This window comes from Phascolarctos cinereus, unplaced genomic scaffold (genome assembly GCF_003287225.1).
Source record: "Phascolarctos cinereus isolate Bilbo 61053 unplaced genomic scaffold, phaCin_HiC Scaffold_9;HRSCAF=440, whole genome shotgun sequence".
Lineage (NCBI taxonomy): Eukaryota > Metazoa > Chordata > Mammalia > Diprotodontia > Phascolarctidae > Phascolarctos > Phascolarctos cinereus.
In genome coordinates, this window is record NW_027556402.1 from 12,326,035 (window position 1) to 12,346,389 (window position 20,355).

Here is a 20,355-nt window from a genome sequence, read left to right on the forward strand (position 1 = left end):
CATTTTGGTCAATAAAAAATCCTGGGACACTGTATTTTAAAAAGCATCTGTATTTATTTACATGTCTATATACATGTCACATTACATAGCCATTGTCTTCAACAATATTTATAAATAAAGGGTTATGAACTGTGATTTCATAGACATTGAGAACTCCAAGATCTCTCCTCTCTTCTTCTGTCCTCTCCCATCTCTCCCCCTCTCCTCCCTTCCCCTTCCCTCCCTTTCTCTTTTCCCTTCTCTCTCTCTCTCTCTCTCTCTCTCTCTCTCTCTCTCTCTCTCTCTCTCTCTCTCTCTCTCTCTCCCCTCTTTGCACCTATATATATATATATATATTTATATGCATATGTATATCTACATTTATGTATCTAACCATGTATCACCTATATTAATACATGAATCATTTATCAACATGTACAGCTGCATCTGTCTCACTTATGTCTTTCCCTATCTCTATATCATCCATATGTATACCTGGGGTATATGGGAGTTCAGGGAGTAACATCACCTCTGAGCTTGAAAGGGCTTGCTGAGCCCTTTTCAGGGCTGCTCATCCACCTTTAGTCTTCATATGTCACTCCACTCTCACCTGTGTCTCCAAGAAGCTGCAGCCTGTGTAACATCCACAACCTGGTAAAACAGTCTCAGCTGACAGGCTAAGCTAGGGTGAGGCTAAGCAACAGTTCTAAAACCCATTGGTGAGTTAGGGCAATGTCTGCCTCAAGAATGTGAAGACTTCAGCTGCTGGAATGGGAAGATGAGAACAAATCATTCCAATGAGCCATGAAGTGGCTCAAACAGGCACTATGGGTCCTTAGAGCCTGGTTCAGACATTCAAAATGCCAAGGACATTCACTGCATCTATATCATCACCAGTGATTGTGGCTTTTGTCTTGACACTGGACTTTGATGACTCTGGAAGAGAAAGCAAAGCTGATGACTTTTATGAGACTCTGCCTCACTTAAGACCAATTCATGCACAAGTGAAGATACTACCCATCACATACTAGTTTACTAGTTTATTATCTTACTACCTACCTTGAAGTCCTATGGCCACAGGTGAGTGAAGAAGCTGGCAGGTGCAGCCGCAGGTACCCTGCACGCAGGTAGCCTGGGGCACTGGAATGAAGGAGCAGTCAGATTCAGCAGCCCCCAGGGCACCTGAGCTGTTCTTGTTTGTCCTTCATTCTCAACGAGGACCTTGACATCAGGAAGGAGGTTTCATGACTTGCAAGTGAATTGGCTTTAAGTGACAAAGGGCTGTGTAAAGTCATCTTTAAAGGACCACACCGTTCTCCTCCTGGCATGAGGTGCCCTAAAGTTATCTGCTTCACCCAATCCTGACCTGCTTATCTCAGCAGGCATAGATCCTACCTGGCAATCAAGACACACACACAAAAATGTGCTTTTCTTGCAAAGATGATTTAATTCACCATTGATATGGGATGTATGCATGCTCATGGACAGCATAAAAATCTAGTTTACATTAGACACAAACAGCTCTTTTTGTAAAAGAACTCAGCAGGCACTGAATCCAAACAGCAAATGAAGGTCACCTTACAGAAGTCAGAGCTGGATACACATTTTTCTGTAGTGGCCATTGTGATGAAGAGTGCCATGAAGCTGGTGTAGGTTTTGCAATTAGATCTAAGGTAGTCAGCAAACTCGTATGTCTCCCAAAAGGAGTGAATAACAAGCTTGTGACAATCAAAATCTCCTATGACATTTCCTGATATTAAGGTAATTGGCCCCAAAAGAGACCAAGAGTCTGTAAACTATGACAGATCACATACATCTACACATTAATATATCATATCATGAACCACATATTTGCCTTCTTTCCAAAAGGAGATATATGACCACCAATGACACCAGCTTAGGAGATAAGCTCATTTTCAAAATCATGCAGTGGAGTATGTTACAATATTATTAACAGTATTACTTCATTGGTCAATAAGAAATGATGAAAAGAAAATGAGTATGCAAAATTAATCTCCAACACAATTTCTTTTATACTATAGCAGTCTATCCATTGATAATACAATGACTTCCTTGGAGTGTGGAAAGACTGGATCTCAATTTTTTGTCTCTCACTCTCTTTCTTAAGCTAAGAAAGAAGTTTCAAATTTGAAGGTCTGAAGATAAGTCATCAAGATATTTTATGGGATCCTTTGAAATAAAACCAACATAATTTTATGGAGTTAAAAGGGAGGGAGGAAACTGTGTAGTGTGGGTAGAAATATGCATTTGACCAGAACAAGATAAGAACAATGCTTTATAGTTACAATCCAACCTGGAATGACAGAAAATAAACTGTGCAAAGCAGGGCTGGCAGATTTCCCCCCTCACTAGTGAAATTTCTTGAAAGCCCTAAATGACTGACTGTTCAGAAGCCAGCAATTGAAATGGAAGTTGAAAGCTTTGTTTGCACAGGTGGTTTTCCTACTGGGAGACTGACTAGCTTCTTAGCACTGTTGTCTGCTCAATTATTCTGAGATTTCATTTGTTTAGTGTCTGCCAGATGATAACAACAGAAGCCATTTTTTAAAAAATGCTGACACATCATTTATCAAATTATCTTAATGGTATGAACATGACATACCACTAGGAAATAAAATTAATCTAGGGAGGGGAAAAATATTCAAATAGTCCAAAGTTGTTAGATAGGAAATTCCTTTCAAATTGAAAACTACAGGTAAGTACTGATAAAATCAGGTACATCTATCTTTCAAACATTTGATATGAAAGAATAATTTTTTTCTCACAAAGTGATACTTTACATTCACTGATTCCCAGAACCTGGAAATGTCTTTCTTTATCTTTCCTAATGGGTAGAGATTAGAATCTTGACAATGATAAATTCAGACTAAGAAAAAAAAGTGAACTGTGTAATTCAGATTTATCAATTAGTGATAGAAGAATAACAGAAAACAAAGGATGGGCTTTCACAGGGAAGGCTCATTGTACAGGACATTGTAGGTAGATGGGAAAAATTTTGAAACATAAACATAGTGATAGCCGCTTGTACCAAATTACATATTCTTATAGCACAGATGCACTTCAATGAGATGAATAAAACAGGGTGCACATAGACAAGCATTTGCTCTAACTGGCTTTGTAAATATTTGATAACAATTGCCTTCTGTATTCCTAATCCCTGGCTGAGGTGTCTTAGCCTGAACAATAGTGGATCCTCTGATTTGAAACTCAGAACAGAAATAGATACTGATGTTATTTCTCAGTTCCATGGCTGTGTACATGTGCATGTGTGTGTGTGTGTGTGTGTTTCTCCAAAGAAAGACTAATCTCAATTTCATAGTTTAGTGATTATTAACTTTAGTAAATCAGTAATACCCCAATCTTTTTTCTTAATTATACTTGGGAAATGTATTCCAGTTTCCCAGTTTCTGTTCCCAGGAAAATTTAGTCTGGATTTTTTTCTTCTTCAATGCTTTTAAACTGTGAGTTGTGTTTTTCCTGTTCTATCATACATTTTTTCACCTTTTGTCTTTTTTTTACTTGTTTATTTTAGAAATATTTTCATTTCCTCAAAGATGTTTTTCCCTTGTCCTAAACTTTATGAAACTGTTTCCCAATTTTTCCCTTCTTGATTATTTTTTTCATTCTCTCCATCCAATGTACTTCATTTGTTGCTGTTTGGTCATTTCAGTTGTGTCTGACTCTTCATGTCCTCATTTGGGATTTTCTTGGCAAAGATACTGGAGATGTTTGACATTTCCTTTTCCGGCTTACTTTATAGATAAGAAAACTGAGGCATACAGGATTAAGTGACTTTTCCAGAGTCACATGGCTGGTAAGTGTCTGAAGCCAGATTTGAACTCAGGAAGATAAGTCTTATTGACTCTGTCCATTCTGCCATCTTGCTGCCTTGTGTACTTCATAGAGCTGTTATAAATGCAAAGGGCATATCATTGCCTTCAACTCTAAGTTTTGATAAAACCTTGCATTTGTTAAGGATACATGTAGATAATGAACTGATTTTGCGAATGTTGTTGAACTGGGCAGCTAGGGGGCACAGTGTATAGAGGACTGGGTCTAGTGTCACAAAGACCCAGTTCAATCAATCAATCAACAAACATTTATTAACCACCTACTATGTGTTAGGTTGAATTCTGGAGTTACTAGCTATGTGACACCAGGTATTGATAAAAATGAGGCAACTAGTTTTGATAAACAGTATAAATAATATAGAATTTGTTTTTATTGTTTTTGATAATGACACACAACTTTTTGTTAGGCAATTGGGTTTAAGTGACTTGCCCAGGGTCACACAGCTAGTAAGTGTCAAGTGTTTGGTCTGAGACTGGATTTGAACTCAGGTCCTCCTGACTTCAGGGCCAGTGCTCTATCCACTGTGCCACCTAGCTGCCCCAGTACACGACTTTCTTGATATACTCCACATGGTTCTAATGGAAGGAAAGTCATTTTATGGATTTTTAGTTGCTTGAATTTGAAAATCTCATTTTAGTAATTATGGAAAGAAAGTCATTTTAGGGATTGTTTTTAGTTGCTTGAATTTGAAAATCTCATTTTAGTAATTATCATCTTTCTCAGCATTCTGCTAGTTGCTACTGGAGCAGATATGTAGAGTTCCACAGCTGTTTTTGCCCTTTAGAAAGCAAGGAGAGAAGCAAGGGTGAAGAGGCCCTTGAAAAACATCATTTGGGGGACTGTAGATTAGAGTTCCATCTGCAGCATTGTAAAATGCTACATGCCCTCTTTCATAATCAAGGAAAATGCCCACCTTATGAATAGGTCGGCTTACATGAACATCTTGATTTGAACACAAGAGGAGAAAGTTATTTTCCAATTGGATGGATCCGAGGGTAATTGTATCTTCAGGTAACCTGCAGCCATTTCTCTTCCTTCTGATTGATTCTTTGCAGATGCCCACTTCCCACTCTTTTGTATTCCCCACCTCTACTTCCCAGTAGTGTTTCCCAGAGGTGAAACTCTGAGTAGCCAAGACATAGAGAATCAGTTCAAATCTTTTCGGGTTGTGGGGCAAATCCTGTGGAACAGAAATATATTTGACATTCTTCAAATCATCAGACAGGATGAGATGAGGATTGGCTGTTTCAGCATCCAAAGTTATCTCCCCTGAAGAAAGGAAAGAAGGAAAGGAAAGGAGAAGAAGAGAGGAGAGGAGAGGTGAGGAGAGGAGAGGAGAGAAGAAAGGAAAGGCATCATTCACCTTGGGTTTCAGAACCTGGAGTTTGATAACTAAGAGGATTACCTAATGCTGGGAGAACCTCACACTGTGGGATTCTAATCACAGCCCCCACCCACTGGAATTATCCCATAATTCTCTAGCTTGTCCTGTTTCTGACATTCATTTGGATGAGTGATTCAGTTTCCTTAAAAATAAGGATGATAAGATGTGGACTCAATGATCTTTAGGATCCTCAGAGTATTTGCTTTACATTAGACCTGTTGTTTTAAGGCCTTCATTGAATATTTAGCAGCTTTAATTAAGTACCAAATCAGGCCAAGCAGTATGCCAGGCAATGAAAGATCTAGAGAAATAGTCATGTAGGTAGTATGTACCTAAAAGAAGTGATGCTATTAGCATAATTATTTTTTTTGAAATATAATTGAAAAGGCTGAGATAATAACTGTAACAATATTGAAAGAACCATTTTAAAAAACCCATTTTAAGAGGCTGACCCACAGGGGGATTCACTCGTATTCTTCCAAAGAATGCTGTCTTTAAGGAATTTCTAATCTCTCAGAGACAACTTGAGACATGCCCAGCTCAATAAAAGATAGAATGCCAATATAGAGCACATTGCATACAATATGGGAGCTCCTGGGAATTCTGAAGTGTCAATTAAGGTCACTATGGGTGACTTACTGTGAAAAGTCAGCAGCATTTCTTTTATGCCAGGGATGGGGTATATGGTCCATATGGGTGAAACAGCAACAGGATTTTGAAGAAGTAGAGCCTCATTCCTACAAAGAAAACACAATCTGTCACAAAGATTGTATAGAGATCTTAGGGACCTATCTTGATTTAAAAAAAATGCACCCAATGCACTCTAGTACTATGGATCCCAATGAGGGCCCTTTAACCAGCCAGACTCCTTCACGGACTGTGTATGTCTGAGTCAGTTTGCCATAGAATGGAAACCTACCTTTCCAATATTCCTTTTGCATCCTAGAGGGAAGAAAAAAATGAGAGAGATTTAATCTTCTCCTCCTTACTCAATTCCCAGGGCATTGCCTTTTCAGAGAGTACATACTCACTTCCCCACAGCCTTTTTTCTCTCTGACAGCTATTTTCTAGGAACACGACAATTATTGCAAAAAAAAAGGAACTCTAGAATTGTAAAGAGCCACACCATGGCCACTCTTTCATGGCTTGATGCCATCTGCCCCCTTTGGAAAATGGGGAAATCATTCCATTTTAAAGAAGTGCTATTCTTGCCCATTTCTCTTCTCCCTCTCTTTGTACAAAAAATCCATCTGTGTCCACCTATTGTTTTCATGCAGTAAGAGGACAAGAGATGAAGAAATTGGAAATAAACACTGAGAATCTGGTAGACTGGAACAAATCCTTTGTTAAAGTGGGTAGGAGTGGATAATACGAGTTAAAGATAAATTGGCTCATCTTGCACAGAGGTAATTTCAGTACAGCCTAGAAACGCAAAGCAAGGTTGCGTTCCAGCGTCATAATCTTAGCAAGGCTCTACTGACTCAGCTACTGTCATACCAAAGTCTGAAGAAGCTAAGAAACTATCAGCCCTTCTGTATCGTACACTAGAGAGGTTATGTTATGCTGATTGTTTATTGTGGAAAAAGAATATTACAATGAGTAGGGACCTTAAATCTTACCTAGGCCTACCTGTGATGCATCTCTTGGCCTACATTTGAAGTCTTCCTCTGGTAGGGAAATCACCACCTCCAGAGGGGGACCAAATCATTTTAGACAATATCTCTGCACAGTGAAAGCGTCCCTTGGGACATAGATTAGGGGATTTAGAGGTATTGAGAAATGAGCTCAAATACTGTCTCTGACCCTAAAGAGCTATGTGCTACTAAGCAAGCCTGTCAAATGCTCTGAAGTTCAGGGTCCCCCTTCTCTACAATGGGGATCATAGGTGTCTTGCCAAACTCAAAGGACTGTTGTCACTCACAGTTGAGACAACAGATGTGAGACACTTTGGATTCTTAAAGCATCAACCTAATTTCAGTAATTATGATTGTTGCTTTTCAATCCGTCGGTCCTGGTTCTGTCCTCTGGAAAACAAGTGTAATTCCCCTGAGCCTAAACAGTCAGTGCTTGGATAGAGATATCATCCCCTCCTCCCTCCACATTCCCTTTTTTTGTCCTAATCATCTCAGTTTTTGTTTCAATCGCTCACCTGGAGCATTTCCACGGGAAGCTTCTCAAAAGTTTTCTCTATTTCTGACATCGCCGTTTGCAGGTCGTGGATGTGTTGGGTCACTTTTGCCTTGCTTTCCACAAACTTTGCCAAGTTGTCTTTTACTTCTTGGTCCAGCTTTTGCAGACTGAGCTGTTTTTCTTCTGACAGGAACTTGTATTTTTTCTCAAATTCGGACTTAATGGACTGTTTCATAGCCTGGCCTTCCAACTGTAATCAAAGAAGTTAGGACAAAGTCAAGAAATGAAGAATCAATAAATGTCAAGGTGAGCATCAAACATATGTGCCAGCTAGTAATTGCCATTGCCCATCTGAGGAGATTTCTGGTCTAAGGTACCAGACGTAACTTTTCTATTAGTCTTCTCCCAAATTGTCACTTAGAAGTTCTTTAAGGTAAATTGTCTCTTAAAGGCCCTTTTCCTGAGGAGTACTCAATGATGGAAAGGAGAGAGGAAGAGTCTTCTTTTAAAGGAACAGTCCTCAAATGTTGAGCATGCGTAGTTTCTCTCCAAAACACACCAGAAAACGGATTCTTCACATCCATATTTTAGTAGACTAATTTAAAAACAATGTTCTTTTACAGGCATTTATATTTAGGCATTAAAATGTGAATCCATAACAGCAACAATATGTTATTATGTTTGTTGATAGAAATCTCTTGTAGTAAACGATTGGACTTTTTGCTTCCCTGTCCATCACTGACTATTCCTTCTATGAAGGGTCTCCAAGAAACAACATACTTACAAGTTTATAACTGAAAAGTTGCTGACTTTACATTCGTGCTTCTCTCACACATTCTAAGTCTATTTCAAGATCAACCTCCTTCCCCTTAAGCTCTTCCATATTCTCAAGAGATTATTCCACAAGCAAAAAAACAAGTCTTAGCAAAACCTGTATTTTAAATCAAGTGACCCCCAAAGTTTTAGAAGATTGTCAAACTTTCTGAGCTTTGCCCTAACTGATCCCCACTCCTAGAATGCAGTGTCTTCTCAGTGAGGTGTTTTATTTCAAGACATTGTTTAATTCCATACTCTCCTTCACCTTTTCCCAATCATCATCTTCTGTGATCTTAGTGTCTAAATGAAATTTTGTTGATCCTTCTTCTATTTCTTCTGTATTTACTTACAAATATCCTTATCCTCTTTGTGGTTAAAGGAAAAGCCCCTGGGGTGAGAGGATTGTTTAATTCCTTTGACTTTTATTCTTAGGGACTAGAAAAGTACCTGGCACCTAGTAGGTCCTTTATAAATGTTTGATTGGCTGACTGATATTTTTTTCTCTTTTTTTCTTTTTCCTCAGCAAGCACTATTATGTTTTCCTCTGAGGAATCATGACCCACTACTAAAGAGTGAGCACCTCACACTTGATTAGAGTGTAAGTTCTCAGCTACATGAGCACACCTAGTGAAGGGCATAGCCCCCTCAAGCTTTCATGGCTCACCCTTTGAGGACCCCTGCTCTCCTTATTGTCTGGCTACGCCAGATCCCCACCAAACCCTGCTCAGAAAAGTACAGATGCATTTGGGAGAGTCAAATGAACAAAAGGGAACTGGCCTTTCTTGTAGCACTCTGGAGGTGATAGTTCAGGCACCTCCTACTGCTCCCATCTGAAGCAGTGCTAGGTATTTAGGTGATAAACTCACCTCGATCATTTGCACAGGCTGCTCCTCTGAGTTCATGGGCAGATTGAGGGTGGCTTGGGCCTGGCTGGCCTTGCTCTCCTCAGCTGACATATTGTCTCTTGTTTCCTTGTTCAGTCTTTGCAATTGGAGCTGTTCTTCCTCCAAAAAGAACTGGTGCATTTTCTCATATTCAGATACAACCAAGTCTTTGAGAGACTGGCCCTCCACCTATCACAGAAGGAATGAGGATGAAAGGAGGAAAGAAAAGTCAACGAGTGTCAGGTCCAGGTCAGCACCAAATATTCATGCTGGTGATTACTTTCTTTTGTCCATCTGAGCACATTCATGAGCCGTGTGGACAGGCACAGCTTTACTCTCTGCCTTCCTCAATTTTTTCACTTGTAGCCCAGTAAAGTGGAATCTCTCTTTAAGACTCTTTTCCTAAAGAGTAGCTAATGCTGGAAAGGCCAGAGACAGTCTTTTGTACAAAGGAATCAATGAAGAGTGCTGAAATGTATACAAGACACTGATTCTTTCTAAAACTCTCTAAAGCTAAGTAGAATTTTTTTCTACTTATAAATATATGTAGATTATTATTTTATTTTTTAAATGTATTTATTTTTAGTTTTCAACATTCACTTCTATAAAATATTGAGTTCTAAATTTTCTCCTCACCTCTCTCCTATAAATTATCCTTTGGAAAAGGTTTACTGTTACTCAGGAATCAAAATGTTCATGAACAACAATTTTGAGAACTTTCACCTTTAATCTGAGTTTGTTCCTTTATAGAAATTACTTCTTATGCATCTTTACATCAGTTACAATTCCAGCTGAAAAGTGCTTTCAGGAGCCAGGGAACCTTCCACTTTTATCACTAAAAAAAAGCCAGATACTTACCTCCCACTGTGCCACTCTCATTTCTCCCCATTCCAATTCCATTTGAAATTTCTCCTTCTTACTCTTTAAAATATTCCATGTTGCCTGGAGCTTCTCCTGCAAGAAAAAAAAAAAAACAACGAAAAACAAGTCTTAGTCCAGTCTCTGTTTTATGCCAAGAATGTCCCTAGCTGATCATGGAGACAGTTGAATGAGCAGACAGTCTACCTTTTCGAGGGTAGGAAGGGAACAGATCATCTTACCATGCACTGACCAGCAGCCTTTTCCAGGGGAAGGACCTTGTGATCCTTGTGCTCTGTGGTTAAAAAGCAAGGCCCACACAAGGGTCTGCAGTCCTCCTCACAGAACAAGGTCTCTTCTTTCCCATGTTTCTCACAGATAGTCAGGTCCGTAATGCTCTGCAGTAAGTGAGGTGCAAGCATCTTGCCAATGATGGCCAGATTCTGCAGCCTCCTATTAGGCAAGAAATCTCCAAATTTAATGATTGCCTTGCAATTTGGGCAGGTTATTGGTTTGTGGGCTTCCTTCCAGCAGTTGAGAAGACACTCTTTGCAGAAGGTATGGCCACATTTGACAATCACTGGGTTAGTGAAATAGCTGAAGCACATGAAACAGGTGATTTCCACTTTGAGGTTTTCAAGCAAGTTTTTGGCATCCATGTTCCTAGGCCTGGGGAGACAAAGTCAGTGAAAATTTTGACTAGGGCATTCTTGTGCAATAGAACACATCTCAAACCTATGGGACAGATTTATTTGCAGGGATTAAGAAGTAGTAGATGGCCTAGACCATAATTGAGCCATATCCTCCCCATTTCCTAAGCAAATGGATCAGAGATTTTGATTCTCAAGCAACACTCCCAGTATAACCAGGGAAATGAGAGTCTAGGAACTCAGAGAACATGGGCTGAGAGGTATGATACACGACCTTATGTGTGTACCTCATCTCTAGTCTTTTGTTTTTCTACAATAAATTCTCTTTGTCTATTTCTGTGTTGATGGTTGTTTTCTCTAGGTACAGCTCCATTCCCCATCTTATTCAGGACACAAGTTTGTGTCCCTCCATCCAGAACAGAAGATAACTGAGGAGGCCCATGGTCTGTCCTATCTCCCCATCTCTAGTCATCCTGAAGAGGATAAAAGCTGTTGCCACGTATTCATACACTTTGGCACAAGGGATCATGGAACTGATAGCCCTAGAGCTGAACCTGGGCTCTTTCACACAATGATGGGAGCTCTCATTCACTGCTATTTATTCCTCCTGCCTTCTACTCCTCTTATCTCCCAAATCAGAGTCACCATGTTCTGAAAAATAAGCCTCTTTAGTTTCTTCTAAGTCCTTCCAAAGGTCACTAGTTTAGCTTAGTTTATTTGTTACTCTTGGGATAACAGCTTATTTCCAAGGGTCAGCACAATTACATTTTTAATTATGTGAGATAGCAACAGGGTAGGTAAAACCTCAAACCATTATTATTTCCCCCCAAACTGCTTACTCATTAATTAAACCTGTATGTATTTTGTCAGTTCCTAAAGTTAAAATCCATTTACTGAACTGAGATTACTTTCATCTTTCTAAATGTATAATGGAGAAAAATCTTCCCAAGAGAAGCTTACCTTCTAGCTCTTTATTCAAGGATAGTCGGCTCAGGAAGGGTAACTGTAGCTCTTTCCTCTGAGCTGGGGCAGCAAATGAGTGCAGGACTGAATTGTTGGCTTCTTTTATAGGGCTTCATTGTTTAGCCCCTCCCCTCTACCTAAAAGTGTAAACTCCTATGGCCAGGTAGTACTTCTGACCTCTGCTTTGGGGGGATTCTCACCTATGTGGGTTTTCACATTTGTAATTATATCTAGTAATGGGCCGAAGTGTTCAAAAGGTGTTCACATCTAGGCAATTCATGCCAGAACTGCTCTGTTAAGGCATTGTGTGGTTTGTCACTTTGAGTGAGGCAACACCCATTCAGTGAATGGGCTTGTTGAAGAAGTAAGTCAAGGTATGGCCCCTTTAATAAATTTTAAAAAAAATCAAGCTGGGAGGGGAAGACCCTCAGGCTTGTTGGCCAAAAGAGAAACAAATATCATTTACATTCACTCTGAGCCAGGAGGACCCCAAAAAATTACTATTAAGTGGTGATTGGGGCATGGACCTGTTGTTGTCCAATCAATGAGATCCACAGTGAATTGGGTTTAAGCCAAGGTCTTTGAGAAAGAAATCCAGCCAGTAAACCCCAAGATAACTAGGTAGGTTTCAGCCATCAAAATTTACCTTCCTTTGGGTGGAACACCCTCAGGTAAGCATATGATATTCCATTTTTGGAGAGGAGTGGAGAAGAGGAGCTGAGTTGTCTAACTGGAACTGACCAACTGGGTCCCCATTTGGGCGGCTCAGACTACTCACATTTTGTGATTTTTCATTCTTGAAGAGGACCATGACATCAGGGATATGATGGCATGACTTGCATTGAACTAGCTTTGAGTGGGGGAGGGCTGTGCAAAGTCACCAGTCTCCCTTTTTCTTCCGGGGTCAGCTGGGTCCAGTGGCCAGATATAGATCAGGATGACTGCAGATGGCTCCAGCTATCTATTAAAGAAAGAGCAATGGAGGAAATTTTAATAGTAGGAGCCATCTGAGGCTCAGAGTGGTTCAATGACTCATCCAACGTCATACAGTTAGTACTGTATGTCACTGTTTCTCTCTTTTAAAGTGTTTTTTCCCTTAAATTGTCATAAGTAATTGAATACCAATTACCTATTTATTTCTTATTCATATTTATTTTCTTTTTTAAATTATCATTTCTTTTTAACACTCCTTTTTTTTAAGAAAAATGTATATTTTTATTTAAGAATTGTAACTCCTGGTCTGCACTCTCATCCTTCCCTATGAGGGGTCCCTGCTTCCTGGTAGCCACAAGCACTAGCTGCTATCTCTGTCCTAGAACTTTGCTGGGGTGCTTGGGTCAAACCTTGGTACCTCAAGCACTTATTTCCCACCTGGTACTTTAACTGGGAACTGGGTATAGACAATGGAAATACCAAACATCACTAGGTCCTGTGACCAGTGCTAGCAGAGGGTGCTGCCCCTCTACCCCTAGTATAAGCCTCTTTTTACCTTCCCCCTTCCCACTCCCACCCACGGCTATGGGCAACAAGACCATGGATCAGCTACACAATGACTCTCAGATCTCTGAGGATTTCCAGGTGACTAATTCTCCTAAACACAAAAATCTAGGACACAGAGACAAAAAGCATAAGAAGCAGAAGGAAAAAGACCTGGAAGAGTCCAAGCACAGCAATGGTCAGCACAAAGCTTCCTTCAAGAAGAAACACAGAGAAAACCAAACACAAAGATGTTAGCTCAGAGAAAAAGACAAACATAAAGATAGAGAAAATGAGAAAGGAAGGAAGAAAAAGGAAGACCATCTGGAGATGCAAAAATAAAGGAGAAAGAAAATGGTTCCCTCCAGTCCACCTCATATTAAAGATGCACCAGATGGTGATGGTTATTATGCTAGATCTATAGAAGATATAAAATCTTGAAAGAGACCTCGAGAGGATGATGCTGCTGATTCTTAGCCCTAGAAAATAAAACCAGAAGACATCAAAAAGGTGAAGACGTGGAAACCAGAGGAAGAGGAGGACAAGAAAGCAAAAATAAATAAATAAGTGAATGAATGAGCAATTAATTAATTAATTGATAAAAAATAAAGAACAAAGAAAAGAAACTTTCTGAACCAGATAAGATGAAGCAGCTGAAGAAAGAGGAGGAGCAAAAATGGATACTGTGGGAAGAAGAGCTCCAGCTGAAGGCATCAAGTGGAAATTCCTGGAACATAAAAGTTCTATGTTGGCAGAGGTAGTGGCGGCGGCGGCTGCAGCTGCTGCTGCTGCTGCTGCTGCTGCTGCTTTCTACCTTGGCCTCAATAGGCCTGGCTCCGGAGCCAGATCAGAGTACCGGTCTGAGTAAGCTGAGCCTCCTCTCCCCTCACCCCCGACCCTCGCCCCCTTTCCACTTCTGCCCGGCACCTGGCTACCGCTGACAGGACGACTGCCCTATCAATGTGGATTTCGGAGAGAATGATTCTCCCAAACACAAAGTTAGAGAACACCGAGAGAAAAAGCACAAGGAGAAGGGGAAAGACCGGGAAAAGTCCAAGCACAGTAATAACAGTGAGCACAAAGATGCCTCCGAGAAGACACACAGAGAAAAGGAGAAAACCAAGCGCAAAGAGGCCAGCTCGGAGCCACGCAAAGACAAACGCAAAGACAGAGACAAGGAGAAACGAAAGGAAGACAAGGGAAGACCATCCGAAGAAGTGAAAAAAAGGAGGAAGAAAATGGTTCCTCTAGTCCACCTCCTCTTAAAGATGATAAACATGATAATGGTTATTATGCTTCATCTAAAGAAGATAGCAAGCCTTTGCAGAGACCTCGAGAGGTTGATGCTGCTGAATCTAAACCCAAGAAAATAAAACCAGAAGACATCAAAAAGGCAAAGAAGTGGAAAGCAGAGGAAGAGGACAACAAAGCAAAAAAAAAAAAAACAACCCAAGAACAAAGATAAGAAACTTCCACACCCAGATAACAAGCTGAAGAAAGAGGAGGAGCAAAAACGGAAATGGTGGGAGGAAGAGCTCCAGCCTGAAGGCATCAAGTGGAAATTCTTGGAACATAAAGGACAGGTGTTAGCTCCAGCTTATGAGCTTCTGCCAGAAAATATCAAGTTCTACTATGAAGGTAAAGTCATGAAGCTGAGTTCCAAAGCAGAAGTGGCTACATTCTTTGCAAAAATGCTTGAACGTGAATATGCTGCTAAGAATACCCTTAGGAAAAATTTCTTCAAGGACTGGAGAAAGGAAATGACAAATGAAGAGAAAAAGTGTCACCAGTCTCAGCAAGTGGGACTTCAATCAGATAAGTCAGTATTTCAAAGCCCAATCAGAAGCAAGGAGGCAAATGAGCAAGGAAGAGAAACTGAAAATCAGAGAAGAAAATGAAAGGCTGTTGAAAGAGTATGGTCTCTGTGTGATGGACAATCACAGAGAGAGAATTTCCAACTTCAAGACTGAGCCTCCAGGTCTTTTCAGTGGATTATGCCTGAAGATATAATTATCATTTGTAGCAAGGATGACAAGGTTCCTTCTCTTCCCCCTGTAGATAAATGGAAAGAACTTTGACATGATAACAATGTGAAATATCTCATTGGAAAAAAAAAAACTGACCTGGAAAATAGATCCAGGAGAGAGAACTTAAAAATTATTGGACTATCTGAATGCCATAATCAAATAAAGAACCTAGCCATCATCTTTCAAGAAATTATCAATGAAAACTGCCCTGATATTCTAGAACTAAAGGGTAAAATGGAAATGGAAAGAATCCACTGATCACCTCTTGAAAGAGATCCCCAAAGGAAAACTCCTAGGAATATTGTACCAAATTCTGGAGTTCCTGGGTCAAGGAGAAAATATTGCAAGTAGCCAGAAACAATTCAAATGTTGTGGAAACACAATCAGGATAACACAAGATTTAACAGCTTCTACATTAAGGGATGGGAGGGCTTGGCTTATAATATTCCAGATGTCAAAGAAGATAGGATCACCCCCAAGAATCACCTACGCAGCAAAACTGAGTATAATCCTTCAGGTGAAAAAATTGACATTCAGTGAAATAGAACATTTCAAGCATTCTTGATGAAAAGACCGAAACTGAGGGGCAACTAGGTGGTGTAGTGGATACAGCACCGGCCCTGAAGTCAGGAGTACCTGAGTTCAAATCCGGCCTCAGACCAAACACTTGATACTTACTAGCTGTGTGACCCTGGGCAAGTCACTTAACCCCAATTGCCTAAAAAGAAAAATAAAAAAGACCAGAGCTGAATAGAAGCTTTGACTTTCAAATACAAGACTCAAGAGAAGCTTGAAGAGGTAAACAGGAAAGAGAAATCATAAGGGACTTATAAAGGTTCAACTGTTTACATTCCTGCATGGAAAGATGATATTTATAACTCATGAGACCTTCATCAGTATTAGGGTAGTTGGAGGGAAAATATAGATAGATAGATAGATAGATAGATAGATAGATAGATAGATAGATAGATAGATGGCAGAGGCTGAGTTGAAGATGAAGGGGTGATATCTGGAGCATAAAATTAAAGGGTGAGAGAATATTATACTGGGAGAAGGAGAAAGGGAGAGGTAGAATGGGGTAAATTATCTCACATAAAACAGACAAGAAAATAATTTTACAGTGGAGGGGAAACTGGGAAAGGTGGGAGGTAATGAAAGAATCTTATTCTCATTGGATTTGGCTTGGAGGGAATAACATACACACTCAGTTGGGTACGGAAATCTATCTTACCCTACAGGAAAATAGGGGAGAAGGGGATAAGAATGGGGCATAATAGAGAGGAGGGCAGATTGGGGGAGGAAGCAATCAGAAGCAAACACTTCTGAGGAGGGACAGGGTCAAAAGAGAGAATAGAATAAAGGAGAGGGGCGGGATGGGATGAAGGGAAATTTAGTTAGTTTTTCACAACAAATGACTGGTAAGGAAGTGTTTTGCATGACTACACTTGTATAACCTGTATCTAATTGCTTGCCTTCTCAATGAATGTGAGTGGGGAGGGAGGAAGGGAGAAAATTTGGAACCCAAAGTTCTAAAAAGCAAATGTTAAAAATTGTTTTCACGTGCAACTGGGAAATAAGATATAGAGGCAATGGGGTATAGACATCTATCTTGCCCTACAGGAAAATAGAAGGGGAAGGAAATTAGAGAAGGCTGGGGAGATAGAAGGGAGGGCAGATTAGGGGAAGGGGTATTCAGAATGCACACCATCTTGAGGTAGGGAGAGGAATGAGATGGGGAGAAAATTTTGAACTCAAAATGTTGTGGAAGTGAATGTTGAGAACTAAAAATAAATAAATTAATAAAAGAGAATATTACATCATTGTTTATGGTGACTTTAAATAAATAAATTAATAAAAGAGAAATATTACTTCATTGTCTATTATACATTTTTAGCTGGATATAGTTTCCTTCCTTATCTCTTTTAATAAGATCTATTTTTCAGGGAAGCTAGGTGGTACAGTGGATAGAGCACCAGCCCTGGATTCAGGAGTACTTGAGTTCAAATCCAGCCCCAGACGCATAACCCTTACTAGCTGTATGACCCTGGACATGTCCCTTTACCCCATTGCCTAGCTAAAAAAATAAATAAGATCTAGTTTTCATTTTGCTTTGTCTGAGATCAGGATTGCTGCCCCTACTTTTTTTTTTTACTTCAGCTGAAGCATAATATATTCTACTCCAGCCTTTTACCTTTACCTTGAATATATTCCTCTGTTTCAAATATGTTTCTTGTAAACAACATAGTGTAGAATTATGGTTTTTAATCCATTCTTCTATCTGTTTCTGTTTTATGGGAGAGTTCACCCCATTCACATTCACAGTTATGATTCCTATCTGTGTCTTTCTCTCCATCCTATTCCCCCTCCCCAGTTTATGCTTTTCTTTCTCCTTTTCTCCATTTCACTCCTCACTAGAGTTTTGCTTTTCCCTCAATCTGCCCTCCCTTCTACCAGCCTCCTCCCTTGTCTTTCCCTTTTCCCTTACTACTTCTTCCCTCCCTTCTACCCTACCCTTTCTTTTTTCTTTCCCCTTTCTCTTCCTTCTGCCTATATGGCAAGTTAAATTTCTATACCTCACTGAGTATGTTATTCCCTCCTTAAGCCAAATCTGGTGAGAGTAAAGTTAAAACAATGCTCATCTCCCTTATTTCTTTCCCTCTGAGGTAATATGTTTTTTTATCTCTTCATGTAATATAATTTATCCTTTTCTGCTTTCTCCTTTCCTCTTCTCCCATTGCAATTCCTTTTCATCACTTCATTAGTTTTTTTTTTTAATCATCACATCAAAGTCAACTTAAACCCGCCCTCTCTGTCTATGTATATGCCTTTTAAATGTCATAATAAAGGTACAGTTCTCAAGAGTTGTAAGTATAATCTCCCCATGTGGACATGTAAACAGTTTAATCTTACTGAATAATGTTTTATTTTTCCCCTTTCCTGTTTACCTTTCTATGCCTCTCTTGAGTCTTGTATTTGAAGATCAAATTTTCCACTGAGCTCTGGTCTTTCTATCACTAAAGTCTGGAAGTGCCCTATTTCATTGAATATCCATCTCCTCCCCTGAAAGATTATGCTCAGTTTTGCTGGCTAGTTGATCCTTCATTGTAATCCAAGTTCCTTTGCCTTACAGAATATGATAAACTAAGCCCTCTGATCTTTTAATGTAGAAGCTGCAAGGTTCTGCATAATCCTGACTGTAGTTCTACGATATTTGAATGTTTCTTCCTGGCTGCTTTCAGGATTTCCTCTTTGACCTGATAATTCTGGAATTTGGGTACAATATTCCTTGGTGTTTTCAATTTCAATTTCAATTTCACCTCTCTTTCGTGAGGTGATCAGCAAATTCCTTTGATAACTATTACCCTCTGGTTCTAGGGCAATTTTCCTTCATGATCTCCTGGAAGATGCTATCCAGGCTCTTTTTTTTTCTTTATGGCTTTCAGGTAGACCAATAATTCTTAAGTTAAAATCTCCTGGATCTATTTTCCAGGCTAGTTGTTTTCCAATGAGGAATCATATTTTCTTCTATTTCTTCATTCTTTTGATTTTGTTTTACCGATTCTTGATGTCTTATGGAGTCATTAGCTTTCAATTTGCTCAATTCTAATTTTTAATGAATTGTTTTCTTCAGTTAGCTTCTTTACCTCCTTTTCCCTTTGGCCAATACTACTTCTTAAGGACTTGTTTTCTGCAGGCAATTTTTGTCCTTCCTTTTCTAAACTATTGACTCTCTCTTGCATACCTCTCATTTCTTTTCCCAATTTTTCTTCTACATCTCTTATTTGATTTTTAAAATCCTTCTTAAGCTCTTCTAAGAAGGCTTTTTGGGCTTGAGACTAGTCCATAGTCCCCTCTGAAATTTCATGTGTGGGTATATTGACAATGTTATACTCTCCTGACTTTGTATTTTGATCTTTCCCGTCACCAAGTTATTGTTCTATAGGCATTGTTTTTCTATGTTGCTTCTTTCTCATGTTGTTTGCCTTTTTTTTCTGGCTTTTCAAGTTGATCTATGCTTCTGGGGCATAGGGGGCACTGTCCCAGTCTTCTTGTCCTAGGGCGTAGGGGCCTGGTTACTGCTTTGCTGAGGTGGTCCTTGCCACTGGTTTGCTAGGACGCCTCCCTACTTGTTCTGGTCCCCTTCAGCCACAGCAAGAGGGACTTTTCCTGTTAATCCCTCTAGGCTCATGAGCTAAAATATTGCTGTATCTAGTCTTTCTGCTGACTTTACTATTTCAGGATTTTTCCTGGGGCAATATTCTCTGAGTTTTTCAAGGTCAATAAGGGAAGGTGAGAGCTACTTACTGCTTACTCTACCATCTTGGCTCCCAGAAGTCAAAATAGGTGACTTTCAAACATTCAGTCTGTGGGCTAATAGCTCCAGGAACAGTGTTGCCACTGCCACCAGGATGATCTTTTTTGACATACTAATATTCTCAATAAACATCTTCAGGATCTCATGGAGGGCTTGGTAGCCAAGGTCTTCCATACATACAACGTCTTCATCACAATACAGCAGCAGATACAGGAGCACCAACCCCGATGAAAATATCCCAGCAAAGATACTTTTTATAACTGTGCCAACAGAGCTGTTGTAATTTGGAGTAACCAACAGAGGACACCTCCCAAGGCTTTTGATGAGTCCATGCTCAACTTGCAGACTAAGACTGATGGCAAGAAGGACCAGCTGGATGACAGCAGAAGGGATCTGAAAAGTGCCGAAGCTGAGGCCAATGTTTGAAAAGATACCTATTCTAAAAAGGTAGTAGAGACTAAGAAGAAGGCTGTGCAGAGGCTGGAGGAGCAGTTGATATGCTATTTTGCCCAACTCTATGCCAATAAATCTGACAATCTAAATGAAATGGATGAATATGTTGTGCAGTTTAACAGAAAAAGAAATAAAAGATTTAAGTAACCACATTTTAAGAAAAGAAATTGAACAAGCTATCAATGAACACCTTAAGAAAAATCTCCAAGGCCAGATGGATTTTACAAGTGAAATCTATCAAACATTTGAGAAAATATGGTTCTAATACTATGTAAACTGTTTGGGAAAATAGATGAAGAAGGAGTCCTACCAAATTCCTTTTATGACACAAATATAGTGCCAATATCTATCCAGGAAGAGCCAAGACAGGAAGAAAATTATAGACAAATTCTGTCATGAATATTAATGCAAAAATTTTAAATAAACTATTAGCAAAGAAATTACAGCAATTTATCACAAGGATAATACACTATGACCAGGTGGGATTTATGCCAGGAAGGCAAGGATGGTTCAATATTACGAAAACTATCAGCATAATTGACTATAT

The 20,355-nt window shown here is 39.6% G+C and overlaps 1 protein-coding gene and 1 pseudogene across 1 annotated transcript; one reads left to right on the forward strand and one right to left on the reverse strand.

Moving 5' to 3' along the window:
• Positions 1-826: 826 nt before the first annotated feature.
• LOC110222995 (putative E3 ubiquitin-protein ligase TRIML1) lies at positions 827-10,583 on the reverse strand. Its single transcript, XM_021008334.1, has 8 exons — positions 10,167-10,583; positions 9,925-10,020; positions 9,049-9,255; positions 7,386-7,616; positions 4,766-5,032; positions 1,562-1,673; positions 1,039-1,119; positions 827-915 (listed from the first exon to the last, which is right to left on the reverse strand). Exons 1-8 carry the CDS (start codon positions 10,581-10,583, stop codon positions 827-829), a joined length of 1,500 nt encoding a protein of 499 aa, XP_020863993.1.
• A 2,472-nt stretch (positions 10,584-13,055) lies between these two features.
• Positions 13,056-19,586, forward strand: LOC110222994 (DNA topoisomerase 1 pseudogene; annotated as a pseudogene).
• The last annotated feature ends 769 nt before the right edge of the window (positions 19,587-20,355 follow it).

Excerpts from the sequence above, each read along its gene's own strand:
- LOC110222995 (XM_021008334.1), bottom strand. The coding sequence starts at position 10,583 with ATGGATGCCAAAAACTTGCTTGAAAACCTCAAAGTGGAAATCACCTGT. Across the intron at positions 7,617-9,048 it reads AGCCTGTGCAAATGATCGAG|TTGGAAGGCCAGGCTATGAA; the intron begins GTGAGTTTATCA and ends CTTTGATTACAG. Across the intron at positions 1,120-1,561 it reads TGTATCCAGCTCTGACTTCT|TGCCCCAGGCTACCTGCGTG; the intron begins GTAAGGTGACCT and ends CCTTCATTCCAG.